The sequence below is a fragment of the Dermacentor andersoni genome, chromosome 7, assembly GCF_023375885.2.
Source record: "Dermacentor andersoni chromosome 7, qqDerAnde1_hic_scaffold, whole genome shotgun sequence".
Classification (NCBI taxonomy): Eukaryota; Metazoa; Arthropoda; class Arachnida; order Ixodida; family Ixodidae; genus Dermacentor; species Dermacentor andersoni.
In genome coordinates, this window is record NC_092820.1 from 14,756,199 (window position 1) to 14,779,762 (window position 23,564).

The window sequence follows — 23,564 nt, forward strand, 5'->3', positions numbered from 1 at the left end:
GGCGTTAGCTCGCCGTCAGTTGCCGTTTCTGAGAAATCATGTTTGTTTCTTTCCATGTGTTACACATGTGTTTGGTGCTTCAGTAGTCTTCAGCGTTTATCTTGCCATTTGTATAACGCCCCTGTTGAAGGTCGCTCTATGTCTTGTTTATTTTTTCATTGCTTTTTGGAGGATCTGTATAAGCGTGGTGTTCGTTTCAGTAAATTATCAGTTGTCAGCACCCGCTTCGTGTTGTCCCTTTCTTCATCTCATGTGTTCCTTGCAGTAACTTCCCAAATCATGAGTCAACCGGCCCACACCCACATTCTGCGATAGAATAAAGAAGTAAAACATTTTCCGCCATTGTTTCTTAATGGTTATGGTGTTGGGCTGCTATGCACGAGGTCATGGGTCGAATCCCAGGCACGGCAGCCGCACTTCAGTGGGGCAACATGCAAAATGACCCTTGTACTTAGGTCTAGGTGCACTTGCCCAGCTATTACCGTATCACTAAATCTCACCAATACATGTACTGGCTTTCATTCATACTGACGTTAACCAGCCCTCACTCCTGTTCGTGCTCTCGTTTACTTAATATCACCAGTACTAGCTTTCGTGCATACGGACATTAACCAGCATTAGTTCCTGTTCATACTTTCATTTACTCAATTTCGTAGGCACTGGCTGCTGTTTGTAACATGATCTTGGAATGTAGCGTACTCACGCTACATTGTTTGTACTCACGCTTTATTTCTTGCACTTCAGCTTCATTTCATGCCTGTGAAACAAGTGTGGAGCTATATCATAAGAAGCCAACGAAACTGGGCCCGACGGTTAATCCCCTTGCTTCAAGTGTGGAGCTAGTATGAGATAGTATGCCAACTTGTGCAAAGGCCACGAGAGAGAGAAAGTGCTCAGAGGATTTGAACATACCTCATGTCAAACAGTAATTAAAGCCACTTGCGCAGGTTCTTCAAGAGAAGTCCGTTTATTGATGTGAAAGCGTTATATGGCTCATGAGGCAAAAAATCCAGTGTAGTTGTCAGCATTGGAGTGACCACACAATGGCACAAAAAAGCTACGAACCCTCGACCTATGGTCGGAGACGGACCCATGACCATTGGTGTTAATGAAGGCTATGAACGCTCGACCTTTAGTCATAGTGGGAGTCGAACCCATGGCCCTTGGTGTTAGGGCAAAGTTAAGGCACTTGGACTCTTGACCTTTGGTGGGAGTTGAACCCATGACCTTTGGTGTAAATTAAGGCAAAGTTATTAAGGCACAGGTAATTAAAATAATTAATTAAGGCACTCGAACCTAGGACGTTTGGTCGGAGTTGAACCCACTACATATGGTGTTAATTGGGGTGAAGTTAATTAAGACACAGTTAATTATGGCAGACTTAAAGCACTCAAACTCACAACCTTTGCTGGGAGTTCAACCCACGATGCTGCGTTGTGGCAAAATCTCTAAGCATCACGAGATGGTCGCAGTGCTTTTGCATTCGGTAACTAAGCGCCCCTTGAATTTTTTTAACAATGCTATAACAACTATAACAACTGCTATATGTGGCACAGACGATACCGAAAGGACACTCACACTGGCCGCCACCTAAACTTCTAGTCCGTTCATCCTAATGCTCACAAAAGGTCGGTTGCTGCCTCCCTGTTCAACCTTGCGAACCGCATTTGCACCAAAGCAGAAGGTCGTTTCACCGACTTTGACCGCGTGCGAGGTGATCTCTCGGCAAATGGCTATCCTACGTCGTTTTTAAGTGCTGTGGAATGCCACCTATCCAATTCCGTTCAACCGGATAATTCTCCACCAAGAAAGCGTGCTGCCATACCCTACATTCTTGGGATAAGCGAAACCTTGTCTCGTGTTCTGCGCAGTTGTGACGTTGAGGTGGCACACGTGCCTCTGTGTAAGCTGAGGCACACACTCGTCGGTCTTAAAGACAGACTTCAGAGAGAGTCGTTTCCTGGCGTAGTCTACAAGATACCCTGCACAGATTGCAACTACGTATACATTGGTGAATCGGACAACTTTACACAGAGACTGAGGCAGCATCAGAACGATGTCGAAAAGAAACGAACAGTTTCGAATGCTCTTGCTGAGCACACCGATGCAACAGGCCACATGATTGACTGCGAAAACTCCGGAATTATTCGACAAGAAAGAAACTTGAAATCGCGGCGGTATCTTGAGTCATTGGAAATATAGAAAACACGTCGCAGGCTCAATCGAAGTGAGGGAGCCCTCCCCCCCCTCTCCTTGTACAGGTGGTGCTTACGTCGCGCGCTGAAGAATACATAAGCTTCCATGAACTTTCCTGCACCCCATTGTAAACAAGGCTTTCGTAGCGAAGCCAAAACGTCTTAAAGAATGATTCATTTTTAGCATTGCTTTTGGTCAATGTCTGTCATTTTATTCCTTCAGGTGATGTGACCGTTCCGGAAAAGCATGTGGGCCTGCACTGGGCATTTGATGGAGAACTGGAGAAGCTGGCCGGCTGCGTTGTTGCCGAGAAGCACCTGCGCCAGAAGGCAGCCCTGCTGAGCTTGGCTGAAAGGCAGGGTTTGCTCACCAGCAACTCGTGCTTTGTAGAGTTTGGTGCTGGACGAGGTAGGTGTTTCATAGCTTTACGGGAAATGTTGCCCTTGCAGATATAGAGTTGAGAGCAATCATGCTTTTCAGTAGTTATTGAAGGTGTAATGGGTGTATGTTACCGTCGACCTGATAGCCGCCCTTAATTTGTAGACTGCTTCAATTAAACAATCGGCCTTATATAAGAAACTGAGTGTCTAAAAGGACGTCGGACGTCCGAGCGAAGAATCCAGTTTGTAAGAGGCAGGCGGCGCAAAAAGAAAGGACGATGTGTGCGGATCGGTCCGAACGGCGCGAGCCCTCGAGGCGCGTGACCCGAGCTGTGATCGGGAGAGAAGCGGCGCTGAGCTGGCATTATCGACGTGGCTCTGGGCCAATAAGGTTGGAGCGTCAGCATCGCACTGGCGACGGGAGCGATGAAGGTTCGGTCAAGTCCGTGAAGCTGACGATCCAGGGTGTGGCCATCGAGCGAGACTCTTTGGACCTGGTGCAGCCTCTCACGGCAGAGCCGGGCACTGCAGGAAGGGTCCCCTTTAGAGGCTGACCAGCACGTACGATAGTCCCCGGGGCTTCTCGCCGGTACTCGAACAAGTAGCGGTGGAACGCGGCGTTAGGCCTAGCCACTGAGGCCGGAGTGCCGCGTCACCGACGGAGTTCGGGACACCGGCAGCAAAGACAGACAGGTGGACTGGGCGACATCGAGGTGGCAACTTCTACGGCATCGGCGATGAGGGAGATCCGACAGGCATCGGACTCGGAAATCCGTGAGACGACAGAAGTTTGCAAGAACGCTCCTTTCTGATGGCGTCGCAACCGTAGGCTAGGGTGGCCTGACTTTCGCCTAGGAACCGCTAAGGACGCACGTAGACGAGGATAAGGACATATGTAGGCTATGCAAGTGTTACTTTTACTTAGTGGGGTTTTATTTTTAGCGAATTTAGCTTTGAGTTTGTCCATTTTGAGTTTGGGTTAATTAAAATCTGTTTGCTGGGTTGCCCTGCGTCTCCCCACTCTATCTGTCCTAACATTCTTATGCCCCCCGGGATAGGTGACACGCGACAATCCGCCTTTTTCGTGGCGCATGCGCCATGTCCTAGCGGATTAGTCGCAAAACGTTTTGGAGGGGCCGCACGCGTGGCCGCTCGCCGGAAAGTACTCCGAAAAAAAAAAAAGCGTTCTGACGCGCGCTGCTGCTAAAAGTCGTGCCGTGTACCACATTGAAACTCTTCTGATAGCTCGACGTCGGCACGGTGCCGAAAACGTGCGTAGCCTAAAACTGCAACTCCACTTTGAACCAGAAAGTGGCCAGGGCCTCGTCCGAACTGCACCGTAAACCACGTAGTTGCCGGCTTGCATTGACAGCTATCAAAATTAACGAAAAATCCGTGCGTTACACTTAAATGACACTTAAAAAACATCGCGTAGCTGTCGACATCTTGCAGCGTCAGCCCACTCGGTGGTGGCGGCAGTGCGTGCCTGACTTTACGTACTCGTTTAAGGCGCGGTAACACTGGGTCGATACGAGATCGACACGATACTGACGCCAACGTCTGACCGACTATTGTGCGTCATTGAAACCATTTTATTAGACCAGGTCAACAACGACGCAAATGACGAGCACAAGTTGTCGTACTGCGACGGGCTTTCTTGTTGACAGCACCGACAAAATCAGCGTGCCGACCATCCTTGGACCGAATCCCGCGCGATCGGCCATAGCGAAAGCGTCTTTGCTTGTATGTATAATTAATGGCGCTCAAAATTTGTCAAACATGCCTACCAAGTTGAAATGCACTAGCTTCAACTCTCTCAGGCCGTGCACATGAAGTTTGAGCCAATGTTTATCCTGTTCAGCGAACGTTAAGCCTGGCACCGTGGAGTTCGTACGCCCGCTATGAGTATACCCGCGGACCTGAACTGAAATGGAAGCAGTGAGGAAGATGGGAACGGCTTTCATAGTTCAGTTGTGGCCTTATCCATTTGAAATGTGTACGTCACCGTACCCATAGGCTGCCGATCGCATTCGCGACGTAGATGAGTGGATTTGTGCGTGGTTATGCTGACACATTTCTCACTTTCAGAGAGGCACTGTTTACCTCTTCGTCTAACGGGAAACGAGAGACGGTGCATTCGTTACAGCAGCAGCATAAACAACCGCTTCGCTCAGTTACCAACGGTGTCAACTATAGAAGCCGCGTTTTCGCAACGGAACAACACGGCCTATAAATGAGCACTTATGCGAGCACATTTTTTCTCTAATGATGGTTTATGGCGCGCGCAAATTCTACGTATGCAGGGGTTATAGAAAAGCGAGAATTAGTAATAAATTAATAGCCCGTAATATCTCCATCTGGATCACAGTTGCTGTTGTCTAAGTGGTTCGGCCGCTCATATTGACTCGTCTCAGGGTGGAACAACACGGCACATATGCGCGATAGGGATGTTTCGCTACGTTTTGACATTATTTCATATCAGCGATGTACCTTTTATGCTATATTTGACGCTAACAACGACCTGTGGCTGTAGGTGTCAGTGCAAACAAGTGCACCCTTTGCTAAACTTCGAGGACTTCTTGAATATGTGGAATGTCTAAATGTGTAAAAAAGATTACAAAAAGCGAGCTCCAAGTGCATAAATCAGCGACAACTAACAAACTCCAAGGCAGCCGTATCGGCAAACGGGACTCAGCATGCCTTTATCGGCCGCACTGTTTGCACAACAGTGCACTCAGGCCTGCTCACCCAGTAGTCGGTGAGTGCTACAGGGCTTCCAGGAACGACATGCTGCCCCGAAGAAGCCATTAATAATGATTCGCGATCCAGGAAATGCACAGCCGACGCGCCGCAACGTGGGTGCAGGTACAGAAATCTACCGGCGAAAACCCCGGGACCCTTCCAAAACGTTTTCATTGGAGTGTGGGAGAGGGCACTACAGGAAAATGAAAAAGGTGGATTGGCGAGCCTGCCAAGATACGTTGCATGATCCTGTTTGCATAGAGTTTGATACACTAATTACTAGAGTGAACTCTGGCGCGAGTGTCTACAGGAGCTGCAATCAGAGCGGTTGTACCAGCATGGGAATTATAGGAAATACTTGGATTTGCCTAAGCTTCATCTTTTCTGGCTTCAAACGGCTTTGCGACTTTGTAAACTCGTCATTTTCAACAATGTACTGCGTAATGAATAATTAAATAAATATCATTAAAATTTTCCTACCGCAGGATTCGAACACAGAAACTTTAGCACAGAAGCCTGATATTGAAATCATTGAGCCACGGGGTCGCAGGCATCGACAAGCGAATGAAACGCACTTATGAATTTCTCCCAGGCATGCCAGCGCTTTGAGACGCTTGGCGCGTTTAGATTTGGCCACCTGGACAAGCTCAATCGTTGCAATTAAAAGCAAATGTGCGTGCTCGCGGCTTCTTCTGAACCTCGAAGAGTATAGAATGCACTGAAATTTACGACAATAAGATTTATATAGCTTAATATACAAAGTCACAAGAACGTTTGAATCCACAAGCGCGAAGGTCAGACAAATCCATGTACTTCCCATCATTCCCATGGTGGTACAACGACTATAGCACAAGCGTTCGCTCTAATAATTATTTTATGAAACTCTATGCCTATTTCGGCCCTGTCACTGATCTTGGCGGTTGAGATATGGAGTGGCAACGTTTGGCAGCGATAGCTAATGATTTAAATCTGTCAAAGGACGAGACGATAAATTTCTTCGAGTGTGTTCAACATGAAAAAAAAAAGCAACACGAACGAACATGCGAAGAGCACAAAAGAGAAAAAGAAATTTTGGAGTTAAAGATATAACTAGCAGAGATGGGCGCGACCTCTCGTGATGGCACAAGTACACCCGAATCGGCGTCATCCGAATCACCTTCTTCCAGGCCAAGACAGATTTGACCAAGGAATTTGATGGCACCTTTCGATGAGTGGACGGAGGATTTGGATGCATATTTGCATCGGTTTGAAAGGAAAGCAGTCGGGCAACGCTGGGAGAGGAGCGAGTGGGCTAACGCTTTAAGCCTGTGTTTAGTGGTCGAGGCTTTGAGTGTCTTTCAGCGCATGTCAGCAGAGGAGTCATTAGACTATAACAAGATGAAGACTTTATTACAAAGATTCAGGTTAACCGCTGAAGGGTTCCGGGAGAAGTTTAGGTCATGTAAGCCTGAAGATTCAGAAACAGGCAAGCAGTTCGCGTGTCGTCTAGCAAATTATTTTGAGAGATGGATAGAGCTGTCTGAGACAGACAAAACGTATGAAGAGGTTCGCGACAAATTCGTGGGTGAACAATATCTTGCCAGGTGTAGCAGCAGTTTGGCAATACATATTCATTAAAAAGAGAAAACTGCAAACTGTGGAGCAGATGGCAGAACAAACAGACCAGTTCGTAGAGGGACAATGATTGAAAAATTTGGGAAAGGGTGACAGTGATGCGCACACGAAAGCAGTAGGAGAGATGAAGAACCAGGAGCAAATCAGTAGACAAAGGGATCCCTAGAGATGTTTTCTAGGTAACCGGTTAGGTCATGTAGCGGTGAACTGCCGAGTGAGAAGTAATCGTCACGAAACACGGATGGTTTGCTAGTTGTGCCAAAACAAAAGTCAGAAGTCAGACGAATGCAGGACTGGATCCGTGGATAAGACGGCATGTATCATGAGGTCAAAAGAGGATGTACAGATAGAGCAGGACATGCCTGTAATAAAAGGCGAGGTACAAGGATGCAAAACTACAGTCTTGAGAGACGCGGGAGCCACTACCATTTTAGTAAGGAGTCTAGCGCCACCAGAAAGCATGACTGAGTACTTTAAACCAGTAATCTTGGTAGACAAGTCCGTTAAATATCTGTCAGAGGCACGGATTCAAATATCGACACCCTTTTATACAGGACTACTCATAACTTTTGTGTGGAAGACAGGCAGGTACGCAGGATATTTTTTCGGAGGGGGGGCAACCCAAGGTAACTTTTCTATGCAAATGAGGAAGGGAGTACCTTTACTAGTACAAATGTGAATAATGCCCACCATTCGCCATGAAGACGCGTAAACGCGCAAAAGAGAATTGAAATAGCATGTATCTTACAGGTGCGCCTGAGATACACCTTTCCCTAACTTGGCAAAGAAAGAACCACACCAAATGAACTCACGCATGAAAGATACGCAAGAACAACCTTGCCAAAAACAAGTTAACAGGCGAAAGTGCAAAATAAAGGTTTCTAGTAGCGTTTCTTTAAGTTAGCCCTGCAAGAAATATAGAGAAATATATATTCGCGGAACAATCACAGTTCCTTCGGATCCCTCGTTCACTGCTCTACCAAGTGCCAAGTGTTATTTGGGAAGTTACGTAACGACGCGGGGTCACCAGTCCCGTACAACCGCGTAGAGCGCAGGACGCTGCGGTTCTAGACATACTGCGCTCACCGCGGAAGGTTAGAAAAACACCCACATTAGCACAGCAGAGAAGTGGCTACGTCAGGTGGCTCGATTGATAATTATAGAAGCGTCATTGAAAACACGCCGAATTATTCTCCCCTTCCGGTGGCGTTTTCTCTACTTCCTTTTTAAATAAAAAGATGTGGATCCATAAATATTTTCGCGAACAATTTTCGCTTTTCCTCCCTGTTGGGCTGTTGCCGCGGCTCTCTCCATTATTAGATCGCTTAATTTCTCAATTCCTTGTGACTTTATTCCAGTTGCCAACTTTGCATGAAAAGTGCTGTACAATTAGGGAATAGGCAAACGAGGTAACGGGTGACAGTCATATTCCTTATGGGTTTAACAGTTATTGCAGGGTCTGATGATGGACGCTGTTTCGGATTATTTTATCTTCCACCTTATCTAACACATATCGCGGATATAAGGTTCCGTGATCTGCCAGCGTCGCGGCGAGTCGTCACTCGAGGAAATAATGAAGCAAAAGGAAAAGTTAAACGCAACTGACGTTTTCTCCTGCCACAACTCGCTACATGAGCATACAGACCAGCTGACTATGAACCGAGTCCCTTTCGTGGTACCTGGACCAGTCTAAACAAAGAAATTTGAACCAACGAAGTAACAGCGATGCGCGTGATCGTTAAATAGATGATGACATGAAAATTGTGTTTGGCATTTAAAATAAAATAAAATGTAATTAAATCTCAAACGAAAAGCAGTGTTTCACCTCCCCCGCGGGTCGGCCTGAAGGTAGTGCAATATTGGGCCGACCCGCGACGGAGGTGAAGCAGGCGTTAAGCACCCCCCCCCCCCCCCCCCCCCCCCCTCAAATGCGGGCTGTTCCGGAAGATAGTGCAATGCCGCGCCCACCTGCGGTGGAGGTAAAGCAGGCGTTAAGCGCTCCCGATACGTGGGTCCACCCCGAAGGTAGTGCAATGTCGGGCCGACCCGCGGCGGAGGGGAAGTAAGCGTTAAGCGCTCCCCTGTGTGGATCCACCCCGAAGGTAGTGCAATGCCGGGCCGACCCGCGGTGGAGGGGAAGCAAGCGTTAAGCGCTCCCCTACGTGGGTCCAACCCGAAGGTAGTGCACTGTCGGGCCGACCCGCGGCGGAGGGGAAGCAAGCGTTAAGCGCTCCCCTACGTGGATCCACCCCGAAGGTAGTGCAATGCCGGGCCGACCCGCGGCGGAGGGGAAGCAAGCGTTAAGCGCTCCCCTACGTGGATCCACCCCGAAGGTAGTGCAATGTCGGGCCGACCCGCGGCGGAGGGGAAGCAAGCGTTAAGCGCTCCCCTACGTGGATCCACCCCGAAGGTAGTGCAATGCCGGGCCGACCCGCTGTGGAGGTGAAGCAGGCGTTAAGCGCTCGCCATACGTGGATCCACACCGTAGGTAGAGCAATGCGGGGCCGACCCGCGGTGAAGATGAAGCAGGCGTTAAGCGCTCCCCATACGTGGGCCCATCCCAAAGATCCCGAAGGGCGCGTTATAGGTTTCCGAGTCCACAGGGGTATGTGCCATTGATCTTGGACCCTTTTTGCGCTATCACCAGGATTGGCCCACATGATGATTTTTTCTAATGACGGGCGCCGAAAAAACTGCGGAAGTTAGTCATATACTGCTTTCGCTGTAAAAGGCAGCAAAATGTTGACCGCGGAGTAGATTGATTTGTCGGCGCTTTAGGAGTGTGCGTGAGGAGTGGTGGCGTAGGCGGATAGGGGGGGGGGGGGGGGGCGGGGCTATTCCACTTAATTTCGGAGGCGGGGCCGCCCCCCTGGGTACGTGCCTTGGGAAGACCCCCTTTATGATTTGATTGTGGGAAATGTACCTGGGGTGAGGAAGCCAGACGACCCAGACCCAAGTTGGAGGAGGACAGGGAAGGGCGTGGAAGAAAAAGAACACTCAGGAGTGCAAAAAGAGGGGCTGCAAGAGACAAACGTAGCGGCTGCAGTACAAACATACAAAAAAGTATGTGATGTATGCCAAAGACAGTGGATAAAAGACCTGTAGAAAAGGAGATAGAAAAGGGGAAGAACGAGGAGAGGAGTAGAGTTTGCATGATGATTGCCGAAGAGAAGGACCACGGGGAGGTGCACTCTTATATGGATAAGAAGACCATGGGGGTAGAGAGTGTTAGGCTGAACCAAGCCCTAGCGGCAATACAAGTAGATAAGTGAAGAGTTGATTCACAAGTTCGAGAAAGTGGTTTCAGATCTACCAGGGCAGACAGAAAAGGTGCGGGGTGAGCTACAGTAGTAGAAGGGTGGATTTCATGAGTAGGGCGATGGAGTGATGAAATATCAAGAGTACAACGCGAACGAACAAGTGTACACATGCAAAGTGCTGGGAACAATGAACTCGCAAACATTGTGAACTGTACATGTGGTGAAATGTGCGTGATAGTATGGTGATGTGAGCCATGACGACACAAGAAAAAACACCCAAGCCACAGCGGGAGTCAAATTCGCCACCAAGAAGACCGACAGAAGGCAGTTTTCTTGAAAAAAAAAACTCAAAAGGAGACCCATGTCATATGAAAGAGACAGGCGGCACAAAAAGAGAGAGGACGATGTGCGCAGATCGGTCCGAACGGCATGAGCCCTCGAGGCGCGTGGCCCGAGCTGTGATCAGGAGAGAAGTGGCGCTGAGCTGGCATTATCGACGTGGCTCTGGGCCAAGAAGGTTGGAGCGTCAACATCGCACAGGTGACGGGAGCCACGGAGGCTCAGTCAAGTCCGTGACGCTGGCGATCCAGGGTGTGGCCGTCGTCCTCGGCGACGTTTGAGCGGGGCTCTTTGGACCTTCTGCAGCCTCTCACGGCAGTGCCAGACACTCCAGGAAGGATCCCCTTTCAGAGGCAGACCAGCACGTACGATAGTCCCCGGGGCGTCTCGTCGGCTCTCGAAGTAGCGGCGGAACCCGGCGTTAGGCCTAGCCAGTTAGGCCGGAGGGCCACGCCACCGATGGAGTATGGGACACCGGCAGCAAAGACCGACAGGTTGACTGGCCGACATCAAGGTGGCAACTTCTGCGGCGTGGGGGATGAGGGAGATCCAACAGGCATCGGACTCGGAGATACGCGAGACGACAGAAGTTTGTAAGAACACTCCTTTCTGACAGCGCTGCAAGATAGGCTAGGGTTGCCTGATTTTAACCTAGGCACCGCTAAGGACGAACGTAGACGAGGATAAGGATAAGCCAGTGTTACTATTTCTTAGTGGAGTTTTATTTTTAGGCAGTTGAGCTTTTAGTTTTTCCATTTTGAGTTTGTGTTTATTAAAATCTGTTTGCTTTGTTGCCCAGCGTCTCCCGACTCTATTTCTCCTAAGATAATCATGCCACCGATATCAGTGACATGCGACAAAATTTGCGACACATGGGTGCATGTTACCGTTGACCTGATAGCCACCCTTAATTTGCAGACTGCTTCAATAAACAATCGGCCTTATATAAGAAACTGATTGTCTAAAATGACATCGGACGTCCGAACGAAGAATCCAGTTTGTCGCCTTAAGGTTACGGTGGATCCATAAGGAGAAAGCTTTTCTGAAACTGCATTCCGCATAGCTGTGTGCTGCCTTTCGAGTACAGTGGTTAGAATAGCTACAGAGCTGCTTATGGTTCACGCATTGCATCCTGCCATCAAATGTGATGTTTTAGGTGGAATCCAGTGTAAACAAGCAAGATAATCTACGAGCTGTACCACATTCCGGCTGAAATCAGTGCTAGCAAGGGAGAGGGCGTCTATATTTTAATGAAAGATGCATATAAAAGTGGCTTATGGCATTGAATACAGTTAGGATAAAAGGCTAGCACAGAACGTATGTAATGTGCATAAAGATCAGCCTTTGACATGCCGAAGTAAAAAAAGTAATGTGGGAAAGGTTGAAATAGTTCTGCGAAACACTTCAAGCTTAATGATGGTGTAGCGGTAGCATCAGCAATTGGCGCATTGCGGTCCCGGGTTGGATTCCCTGTCACACGTTCTTTTCCCCTTCTTTTTACTGCCTTAGCATTCTTAAGGTACCTCATGCATTTTCCGGGGAATAATTACGTTTGTGTTCAACTGTTCTCGCACCTACCTGTCTCACGGTGTAGTCCAGGGTTGAATGAGTAGCGCATCAGGCTGCTGTGCTGAGGGAACACTGTGGGGCAATGTGTACATATGTGCTGCTTTTCAACAAACCTCTCTCACGCTGACATCTGTATCTGTAGATGCACGACTGGGTAGGTAACGCTGTTACATAAAATTCTTTGAACTCTTTGACACCGATCTAGTCCACTAGGTATGTGCCACTTTGTCTGTGCTAGTCTTCTTTGATGCCAACTTGGGTCGCTGGGTATGTGCCTGTAGATGTGTGCTGCTCTTCAAACGGCATCTTTTATGTCAACTTGTGTTAACTAGGTATGTGCAACTGGCAGTGTTCCGGTCAGCAATCATGAGAAAGACCCCTTAAATTTTTTTGATATTGAGTGGAATAGAACCCACATCAAAAGTGTTCGTCAAGCACAGCAACCAGATGCATTAACAGGTTGTGCCACAAATGCATTGGGTATGTGACGCTTTTCCATGAATGCACTCGGTATGTTCTGCTCTTCAGTGAACCTCTCGCGAACTTGGGTCACTGGGTATGAGCCACTGAGTGTGCACCAAGCTAGGGAGCAATCCTCGGCATTCTCAGGCACGGCACACCATGATTCTCATCTCGGATGCCATGTGCACACTTCTCAGCAGTGCTACTAGATGGCGCACCGTACCCAGAAATAAGCAGAGGGAGGAGCCTAGCTGCCACGTAATGCATTTCTCAGCGTTTGCATGCATTAGTGCACTATTATTCTGGAAGGCCACGTGGAGGCTTTTGAGTGGTGGTGCTAGGTGGTGCTGAGTGTCCTTAGGAGGTGCAAAAGAATCCTGCTGCAGTACATCCCTTATATGTAAGTCATTTTGACAGTGGCAATATGATGTGTCGCTATATTGATCCAATGCTAAATGCATTACATCAACAGTCATCGTGAGGTGGGTACTGCCAATATTAAGGCAAAGCTTTTTTCCCCTTTCCTTCGACTTTTCCACTGCTGCTGCTACTGCTGTTGTTGTCTTGTACACCACGTTGAGAGGTAGTTCAGAGAATGTGTACACATTGCAAGAGTGCGGCAGAGAGGAAAGGCGACGCGAAAAACTTGTTGGGAACTTTGATCCCATTGCCACAATACCAACTTGGCTGCTGTAATTATACATGACCCCCTGCAAAAGCACTGCAGAAAGTGCTGCGCTTAGGTACCTTTGTACTAAAGTGCAGTATTACAGAGTGAGATGTAGATAAAATGGTAGAGAGGAGGCAGGGAAAGGAGGCAGAGAATGGGTAGAACTGGTGCAGTCGCGAACTGAATGAATAACATCCTTGCCACTCTGCTCGCAGCTCAAATACACAGGAAAATGGCGGGAGAGGGAAAAGGCAACACAAGAAGGGAAGAAAACATTAATATATACATGACAGCAGTTGCAGACAAACCGAATAAATTTAAGTTCAATGTACAGTACGGAACTTTTCCGCTATTTCTGAAAAATAAACCCCATGAAAATTTGTCAAGCATACAACTGATGCCGGCTGTGCAGACAGACGCAAAGCCGCATCAAAGCACCGTAGCTTCTAGGTGATACTACAGAAGTGAGCATGATAGCTTTGTTGCTCAAGGTCGCGTGTTCGGTCATGACCACCGCAGTTGCAGTTTGACAGGGGCAAAACTAAAACGAGCTCGTGTACTTAGGTTTAGATGCCTGGTAAAGCATCCCATGGGCTGAAAGTTAATGTGAAGTCCGCCACTAAGGCATACCTTATAATCCGATTGTGGTTTTTGGCATGTACAGCCTAGAAATTCAATTAAGGTTGAGCAGTTCTGCCAGGATGCATTGTGCCATGTGAGACAATGAGAATGCTCACCTTCTCGAAGGTTACGAGCAATGGTGCACAGCAATCCCTTAATCAAACATGTATCATTGTGTGTTTGGTGTACTACGCAGAAAACAGCAGTGGTGCATGCAAGGTAACATTTAACATCTACTCACCACCCTTGTTCTGCACTAATTGCTGAAGTTAAACATTTGCCATCAACATGACTGCTAATTATCGCCAATCAAAGCAAACAGCACAGAGAACTTCGCATGCATGGATTCCCACACTGCGTGAAATCTGCATAATTTTACAACTTTCAAGCTTGTGCCCCATTTTTAATAGCGGTTCATAGAACATGATGAACTTCGTAAGCCTCACGACCTTCTGCACCAATGTCAACTTCTGTGTCGCATATGTGTACATATGAGCAAAACAAGAACAACGTAAAAGCGGGAGCCAAGGTTTGGCTAGTGAAGTTCTCTTTTTCAAGGTCACATATCCTTTCCTCGGCACAGTATATATAGGTATGTTGGCTAGAAGGAGGCAGGGTGACTGGCAGCATATCTGCGCCGTGCGAGGGAGAGGCGCGATGAACAATGAAATTTTCCGGCATCGCTCGGGGCGCTGAAGCGCGCTGGTGTGCAAGCACAAGCTGCGGCGCGGGCCTTGTCAGTGTAGTGCCAGCGGGGTCTCCCGGGCAAGCATAGGCGTGTAGACCGCGCTTGTTTGCACGTTAAGAACTGCATGATCTTATGCAATTCTTGAGCAGAACTCGGCAGAGGAGCAAGCGTTGGCACTGATGGCAAATTCCTAGTCAAATCCAGCATCCATTTGTTGAACTGTAGCGCCGACACAGTTGAGGGTTTGCGGGTGGCAGTTTCATTTCTTTTTACCAGCAGGACCTATTGTGGTGGCACATCGGTGGCAGCAGTATCAGATCATGCGTCAAAACAGTGGGGAAAACGGTTTAGTACTGCTCTGCCTGGTGTAGCAGCTGAGCCTCCATGGTGCCGGCGGTAATAGTCGCTGTACTATACTCGGCGGGGCAGCAAGCATTGACATTTATGGCAAATTGCTGGTCAAATTCAGCATCAATTTTTTTACTGTAGCGCTGACATAGTTGAAGATGTGCAGGTGTCAGTTTCATCCCTTTTCACCAGCACGACACGTTGTGGTGGCACATTGGTGGTAGCAGTATCGGTTCATGCGTGAAAACAGTGTGGAACACCTGCACGGTGAGGAGTAACGGTTTAGTGGTCCGCTGCCTGGCACAGGAAAGAAGCCTACATGGTGCCGGTGGTGATGGTTGCTGTATTATACTCGGCGAAGGAGCAAGCGTTGGCACTGATGGGAAACTCCTAGTCAAATTCGGCATCCATATTTTGAACTGTAGCGCTGAAACAGTTGAGGGTGTGCAGGTGCCAGTTTTATTTCGTTTTACCAGCAGGACCTATTGTTGTGGCACATTGGTGGCCGCAGTATCAGCTCATGCGTGAAAACAGTGGGAAACAAAGGCACTGCGAGGAGTAACGCTTTAGTACTCCGCTGCCTGGTGTAGCAACTGAGCCTCCATTGTGCCGTCGGTAATGGTCGCTGTATTATACTTGGTGGGGCAGCAAGCGTTGACACTGATGGCAAATTCCTAGTCAAATGTAGCATCAATTTGTGGAAGAATGGCGCCAACACAGTCGAGTTTGTGGATGTGCCAGTTTCATTCCATTTGACACACAGGCACATTGCAATGACACGTTGGTGGAAGCAGCATTGGCTCCTGCATGAAAACAGGGGGGAACACCTGCGCATGGAGGAATAGCTGTTTAGTGGGGAGTTACATGCACAGCAATTGAGCCTATTGGATGCCGGCTGCGATGGTCGCTGTTTTATACTCGGTAGAGCAGCAAGTGTTGACACTAATGGCAAATTTCTAGTCAAATCATGCATCAATTTGTGGAACAATGGCGTCAACAAAGTTGAGGGTGCACACGTTCCAGTTTGATTCCATTTGACCAAGAGGCACGTTGCGACGACACGTTGGTGGAAGCAACAACGTCTCATGCGTGAGAAGAGCGGGGAACACCTGCACGTTGAGGAATAATGGTTTAGTGGACCTCTACCTGGCACAGCAGTCGATTCCACTGGATGCCGGCGGTGATGGTTGCTGTATTATACTAGGTGGAGCAGCAAGCGTTGGCAATGATGGCAAATTCCTAGTCAAATCTAGTATCCATTTGCAGAACAACGGCACCAACACAGTCGAGAGTGTGCTGGTGCCAGCTTCATTCTTTTGACCAACAGAGACAATGCGTTGACACGTTGGTGGACGCAGTATCGGCTCACGCGTGAAGGCAGTGGGGGCACCTGCATGGCGAGGAGTGACGGTTTAACAGTGATTGGAAATGAGAGGCAACTGGAAGTGGGCTTCAGCCGAAGCTTCCTAAGGCTTCATTTGGAATATGTACGGGCAGCCCTCATCATATGTGAACTATAGGTGCACATTTCATTTGCTTTACATCACTTGGGTGACACAAGTGCATCCAGAAGTGTGAGATTGTTTTGTCTCCTTTGACAGTGCTTTGAAAAGAAGGCAACTCGTTTGCCAAACTTCTTCATCCCGTGTTTCTGCTCCAAACCAAGAAATGACGTTCAATGTTGGCAGAAGCCATCTACCGAGAAACTTCGTACTCAGTACTGAAACACTGGAAAAAAACTTTTTTCTGCTATTTTGCCTCTACGCAAAAATTGTCAGTGAAGGGTTAAACATCATATGCCCCGAAAACAATTCGTCATGGACAAACATGAAGGAAAAAAACTCAGTAAGGATATGGTAAGTTTTCATTTATGAAGAGCACTTGCCACAGAATTTTCAAAACTGAAACACCATTTATTTGCTCTTATATTGTTTGCAAATCTGTGTTATTTCGTGAGTATTCTGACAGTTTATTTGGTGTTGTATTCTTTTCCTCTGCAAAATACACGTGCTTAAAAAATTCGAATTTTAATATTTGAGTATCACTTTTTTTTTTTAAATATCAAGAAGCATGCAGAAACTCCACTGGAGTTATCTAAGTAGGCTTAAGCATACCCCCAAATTTCAGTTTGCCCACCTCCGAATTTAAGTTGCCCACCCCCAAATTTCAATTGTCCTACCCCCAAATTTATGTTGGTCGACCCCCAAATTGGCCCACCCCTACTCTTAGCTTCTCTCTGATCATGTTCGTTTCTTTGTTTAGTTTCAATTGTTCCGCATCGATTATATAGCTGCCAATCTTGTACATTTACACCAATATAATGAATTAATGTCTTAACTTTGCAGATTAGGCATTTTTGTGCAGATACAAGGCATTACTCTTTTTGCATGATGGACAAATTTTTCTGTATTATTCACCAAAGAATGCTTACGCTTTAAGAAAATGCGCACTACTGCTCTAGGAAGAAAAATTGCGTAAACATTGTGCGCAACGAAGGAGTGCGCAACATCCGCGGTAAGGTTGTGTAGTGTTAAAGCTTGGGAATAGATACCTCGGATACACTGTGGTATTTATAAAACTCCTACTTAGCTCACAAAAGCGCGGGGACACCCCATCGAAGTTTGCGCAACCGATCCGGTGCATTCACATCTTTCTTCAATCTACAGCATGTTGGCCGGACGGCAGCGTAAAAAGCTTTTTTTCTTCACTGAAGCCATTATGGCAACCGTAGGCGCGGCAGCTCATGACGAAGAGTAAAAACTGTGCCAATGAAGTGCACTATTGATAACGGCGCGCTCATGACGGAAGCAACCGGCACATATAAACCCCATATAATGTAGACTATGGTGCGTATTTATCCATTTGCATCGAAAATGGTGCCGGAGAAAGTTATCAGAATGCGCACTTTCCTCTCGGATAAAAAAAAAACAACAAAATGGAAAAGCGTGCTCTATCACGTGACGGCGGTAGTCTAATCGGAAAGGAGACAGGCGGCGGAGGGCGCAGATAAGGGAGATAGGTGTAGAGATTGTGTGGCGGCAGAAATTTTCAGAGGATGACACCACTTTTAAAGGTTGAGGCACCTTAAGTGGCACTAATGGAGCCACCGTGTTTCTCATCTCACTCTCGCACACTTTCACCCACAGCTTAAGCACAAAGTGTGCTGGATGCGATAAGATCTTATCGCACTTGGACTTTATACAGAACACGATGCGGCCCCACTTCGGTGGTCGCTCTTGTCGAGCCGTTGAGACGTGCATTTGCAAGCAGCCATTTAACCACCTGCATCTGCGGAAGTTTCCGTTTATTGTCTGGGGATTCCTTTCCGGTGGAAGTGAAATTTCGTTATTTTGAAATCGCATGCAAACAGACTTCATTATATTGAGGTTCCGAATACATGGTGTTTTATGGACAAGAGGAAATGAAAAGTTATATCGTTATATCGAGACTTTTGTTATATTCAAGTTCGTTATACCGAGGTTTTACTTTACCGCTTTTGTGCTACACTGCCTGATATTTTTAGCTGCTATTGTCTTTTGTTCTTGAGTCACATGTTCTACTTGTGTTCCTCTGATCGTTTTTGTACTGCTTTGTATATTTGTCTATTTACTTGCAACTGTATTTTTTTTCTCTTGTTCTTTGCCTTTTGCTAGTGCTTGCTCCCCTCTGTAATGCTGTAAAGCCGTGAGGCCGAAAAAGAATAAATGAAATGAAATATTCGTCATGGAAATTGTGAAAGTTTCCTGACTTGCTTTATTGCATTTCTAACGTCTGTCTTTTCTGCACATAGTCTTCTACTATTATTTTGTTTAGATCTACTACGTCCACCTTTATTTATTCCTTAGTACTTGCCTGCATTTTTGTTATTCAGTGCAGTCAAAAGAATTGAGTTACCTTAAGTACAGTAGTACTGAGTCATGCACACTTCTTGTCATCTCTTCTTGCTTTTCTTGTTTTTCTGCGTTTATCTTACAAAACTCCATTGTATGTATATATATATATATATATATATATGTATATATATATATATGTTATTTCTCCAAATAATATAGTTGGAAGTTAGCACATGTCTGTTTCCATGTCCTCTGTGTCTTCAGCTTCAACTCTACTCGTCAATTACTAACTAGCCTTGCTCCCAAGCCTTCAATGCCCTTTGGATATGGTCATAGAATATTGCTCAGTTCAACTTTGAGGAAATGTGATTTGTAACGGCATTGCTTAAAAGTATTGTTACGCGAAGGACGAGTCAGTAAGACGAGCAACTATTTACTGGTTATATTTACAACAGCGGTTGCAGAGCTGACCAGTTAGATTCACAGCGCGAGCCCAGTTTGTTCTTCCTCCTCTTTCCTCAAGTGATGGCACCCACGCGCCTCGCTCAAACAAGCAAATACCACACGCGTGTAGCATGATCCCCCGGCGGCAGAGGCGACGTCCTGAAGCGTGTAAACGTAATTTTTTTTAATTATGAGGTTTTACGTGCCAAAACCACTTTCTGATTATGAGGCACGCCGTAGTGGAGGACTCCGGAAATTTCGACCACCTGGGGTTCTTTAACGTGCACCTAAATCTAAGGACACGGGTGTTTTCGCATTTTGCCCCCATCGAAATGCGGCCGCTGTGGCCGGGATTCGATCCCGCGACCTCGTGCTGAGCAGCCCAACACCATAGCCACCGAGCAACTACGGCGGGTCGCGTCTAAGCGTCATCACTGGGAGCGTGATACTGCTTCAGTCGTGTAACGTGCACGATATCACTGGAGTGGGAAGCAGATGGAGCGTCAGGTGCGATCTCGTAGGTGACGGGAGTCACGGCAAGAAGCACTCGGTATGGGCCTGTGTAACGAGACAGCAGTTTTTCTGACAGGCTGACTTGACGCGATGAAGACCATAGAAGCACCGAAGAACCAGGCGGGAAGTGCACGTCTTGGTGTCTCTGGTCATACAAACGCCGTTGACTGTCTTGGGATTTCAGAAGGTGGTCACGCGCAATTTCTCTTGCATGGGCACAGCGGGCGATAGCGTCAAGTGCATATTCACTGGTTGGTGCCGCGTGAACAGGGAGGCTCGGGTCGAGGGGCAGCGCTGGTTCTCGGCCGAACAGAAGAAAAATGGGGAATAATCGGCTGTGTCGTGGCGCGAGGAATTAAAAGCAAATGTCACAGACGGTAGAGCGAGGTCCCAGTCAGTGTGGTCTGAAGAGACCTATTTCGCGAGCATGTCTGTGAGAGTGTGATTGAGACGCTCCGTGAGGCCGTTTGTTTGCGGATAGTACGACATGGATAGCTTGTGCCTCGTGGCATGGGACTGCAGGATGTCCGCGATAAGTTTTGATAGGAATGTCCGGCCATGGTCAGTGAGAAGTTGTGGCGGAGCTTCATGTAATAAAGTCATGTCGCGTAGAAGAAAATCGGCGACATCTGTGGCGAGCTTGTGGGAAGTTGGGGTGATGGCGTTGCGCGTGGCGTAATCCGTGGCCACAGCGATGCACCTGTTCCCAGAGGTAGAAAGAGGAAAAGGGCCAAGTAAGTCCAAACCAACCCGAAAGAATGGTTCCGCGGGAATGTTGAGTGGTTGAAGGTACCCAACAGGGAGCGTCGATACTGTCTTGCGTCCCTGGCGTTTCTCACATGCAGCTACGTATCTTCGAACGGAGGGAGCAAGCCCTGGCCAAAAGAAGCGTCGGCGGGTCCGGTCGTATGCACGTGATACACCCAGATAACCGGGAGTGGGGAGGTGTTGAAGTTAGTGGAGAACAGCCGAGCGAATGTGTTTAGGGATCACAAGAAGTAATGCAGGGCCGTCGGGGTGAACGTTGTGGCGGTACAGTGTGCCATCTTGAAGTGTGAATAAGCGAAGGGAACTGTCGGCGAGTGACGATTCCAGGTGGCCAATGATGACACGTAAGGACTGGTCACGGCGCTGCTGCTCGTTGGCGACATGGAGCAGTGGAAAAACAGAATACAAGCATCGGTGTCAGTATCAGACTTGGAGGTCGCGTCTTCGACTGGGTAGCGAGAGAGGCAATCTGCATCCTGGTGTTGGCGTCCCGACCTGTAAGTCACTGTGTAGGGATATTCTTGAAGTTGGAGGGCCCAACGACCGAACCGGTCAGTAGGATCCTTGAGTGACGAAAGCCAACAGAGCGCATGGTGGTCTGTGATTACTGAGAAGGGCTTGCCATATAAATATGGGCGGAACTTTGGAACAGCCCAGACGAGAGGAAGACATTCGCGCTCGGTAATCGAATAGTTGCGCTCTGCAGTTGTCATGAGCCGGCTAGCGTAGGCTATAACGTGGTCGTGTTCGTGTTGGCGTTGCGATAAGATGGCACCGATCCCATAACCACTGGCATCGGTTCGGACCTCTGTAGGTGCGCACGGGTCAAAGTGGGCCAAGACCGGTGGATTGGTGAGAATCGTGGTAAGGCGTGAAAATGCGGCAGCCTGAGGGGAACCCCACGTAGAAGGCACGTCTTTCTTCAAAATTTCAGTGAGTGGTCGATGGATTGCTGCGAAATCTTTCACGAACCGTCGGAAATAGGAACAGAGCCCCACAAAACTCTGGACGTCTTTGACAGACTGAGGTACAGGAAAAGCTGTTACTGCTCGAACTTTCTCCGGGTTGGGTTGTACTCCGGAAGCATCGATGAGATGGCCTAGCACTGTAATCTGTCGGCGCCCGAAGTGGCACTTCAATGAGTGCCACTTGATGAGACGTCAAGGATAGCTGCGACGTGCTCAAGGTGCGTCTCAAATGTAGGAGAAAACACAAGGACATCGTCGAGATAAAGGCAAGTTGACCATTTGAAATCTTGAAGCGGAGAGTTGGTCATCCGTTCGAACGTGGCGGGGGCATTGCATAAACCCTACGGCATAACCTTGAATTGGTAGAGACCATCTGGAGTGACGAAAGCGGTGTTTTCTTGGTCTTGCTCATCGACGGAAATCTGCCAATAACCAGATCGAAGGTCGATGGACGAAAAGTATTTGGCACCGTGAAGACAATCAAGAGCGTCGTCGATTCGTGGTCAAGGGTAAACGTCCTTTTTAGTAATTTGGTTTTTGTGCCGGTAATCAACGCAGAACTGCCACGTGCCATCTTTCTTTTTGACGAGCATGACCGGCGACGCCCAAGGACTCGACGAGGGCTCAAGAATGCCTCTGGCGAGTATCTTGTTTACTTCCTGCTTAATGACTTGCCGCTCTGCGGTGGACACGTGATACGCTCGGCGGTGAATGGGAACTGCATCGCCAGTATTTATCCGATGCTTAACAAGGGACGTCTGACCAAGTGGTTGATTGTCAGTGTCAAATATGTCGCAGTAGGAAAGCAAAAAGTGATATAGGGCGGCTACTTGGTCCGGTGCGAGGTCCGGAGCGACCATGGGACGTAATGGGCTGTCGACGTTCAAGGCATCCTGCGGGTAATGAGGAGGATCTGCAGACGCGTCGGCTGCAAAAGCAGTGACGTGGTCGTCTGTCACTGACCGGAGCGTGGTCACCGTTATGCCTTCAGGTAACACTTGTTTTGTCAAACCAAAATTTATAACGGGGAGAGACATCGGACTAGCGTGAACGGTTTCGACAGAGTGTGGCACAAAGATGTCGCGCGCCAGGATGACATCACGAATGGGTGCGACGACATAGTCGCCATCAGAGATGGTTGCCGTTGAGGACAATTCGACGAAGGTTAGGGCTTTCTGAGTTAAGCGAACAAACGCTGTAGTGCAGAAGGTGTTCGGTTGTTCGGGGCAAACGTCTGAACAAAGAGGAAGCTCGATGCACAGCGTACCGGTGGAAAAGCCCATGAGGGCAGAATGCGTCGTCAGAAAGTCGAGCCTGAAGATTAGGTCATCAGGGCAACTTGTCAGCACGGTGAACATGACTGCAACTTGACGACCAGCAATTCCTATGCGAGGAGTGCACATACCATTGACAGCAACAGTGGCGCCGTTGGCGAGGCGTAAGGCTCGAGTAACGGCAGGCGTAAGAACCTTTTTGAGGCGACGAGATAAGTTGGTGCTCATTATGGACACTTGGGCTCCAGTATCAATTAATGCCGTCAACGGTAAACCATCTACGTCTTCTTCAGTTAGGTTCGTGTTGGTGAGGAGCGTCAATGGAGGATTTGTACAGGACGAACATGTACAGCACTACCTCCAAGAGCTGTATGGCCTAGTTTTCCGTCCATCTGCTTGGCGAGCAAAAGCGGCGAGTCTTGGGTGACGGGGAGCGACGGCTTTGAGGCGACGGCGATCGCACGGAGGAGCGGCTATCAAGGGCATCAGAAGTAGGGAACACGTGGCGAGGTGAATAACGGCGAGCGTCGCCGTGTGGGCGAGCAGCAGGGCATGAGCTCCAGTATGGCGGTATCCTGGTGGTTCGGCAGTGGCGGAATACATGACCAACGCGGTGGCAGTGGAAGCAGATCGGTTCGTCGTCTGGGGTTCGCCGTTCGGCAGGATTGCAAAATACTGGTCATTACAGGTTGTGGACGTATGAATGGGTGCTGAATCAGGTCGGGAGACGGAGGAGGCGGTAGGGATGCCAAGGTTTGCAAGTTCTTGCTGCACAACTGCTTGGATAACGGAAATAGTGGGGGCCGCTTGGTCAAAGGTACCTTCAGGGGGTCGTGGATGACGGGGGGCTGGACTCGCCGCTTCAATCTCACGGC

The 23,564-nt window shown here is 48.3% G+C and overlaps 1 protein-coding gene across 3 annotated transcripts in view; it reads left to right on the forward strand.

The window, feature by feature from the left end:
• Positions 1-23,564, forward strand: part of LOC126535554 (tRNA:m(4)X modification enzyme TRM13 homolog) — a 396,219-nt gene that overhangs the window by 164,861 nt on the left and 207,794 nt on the right. For all 3 annotated transcript variants that reach the window (XM_050182382.3, XM_050182379.3, XM_050182380.3), the window contains one exon: positions 2,419-2,604. In XM_050182382.3, coding sequence (XP_050038339.1) covers positions 2,419-2,604 — 186 coding nt within the window. The remainder of the gene's footprint in view (positions 1-2,418; positions 2,605-23,564) is intronic.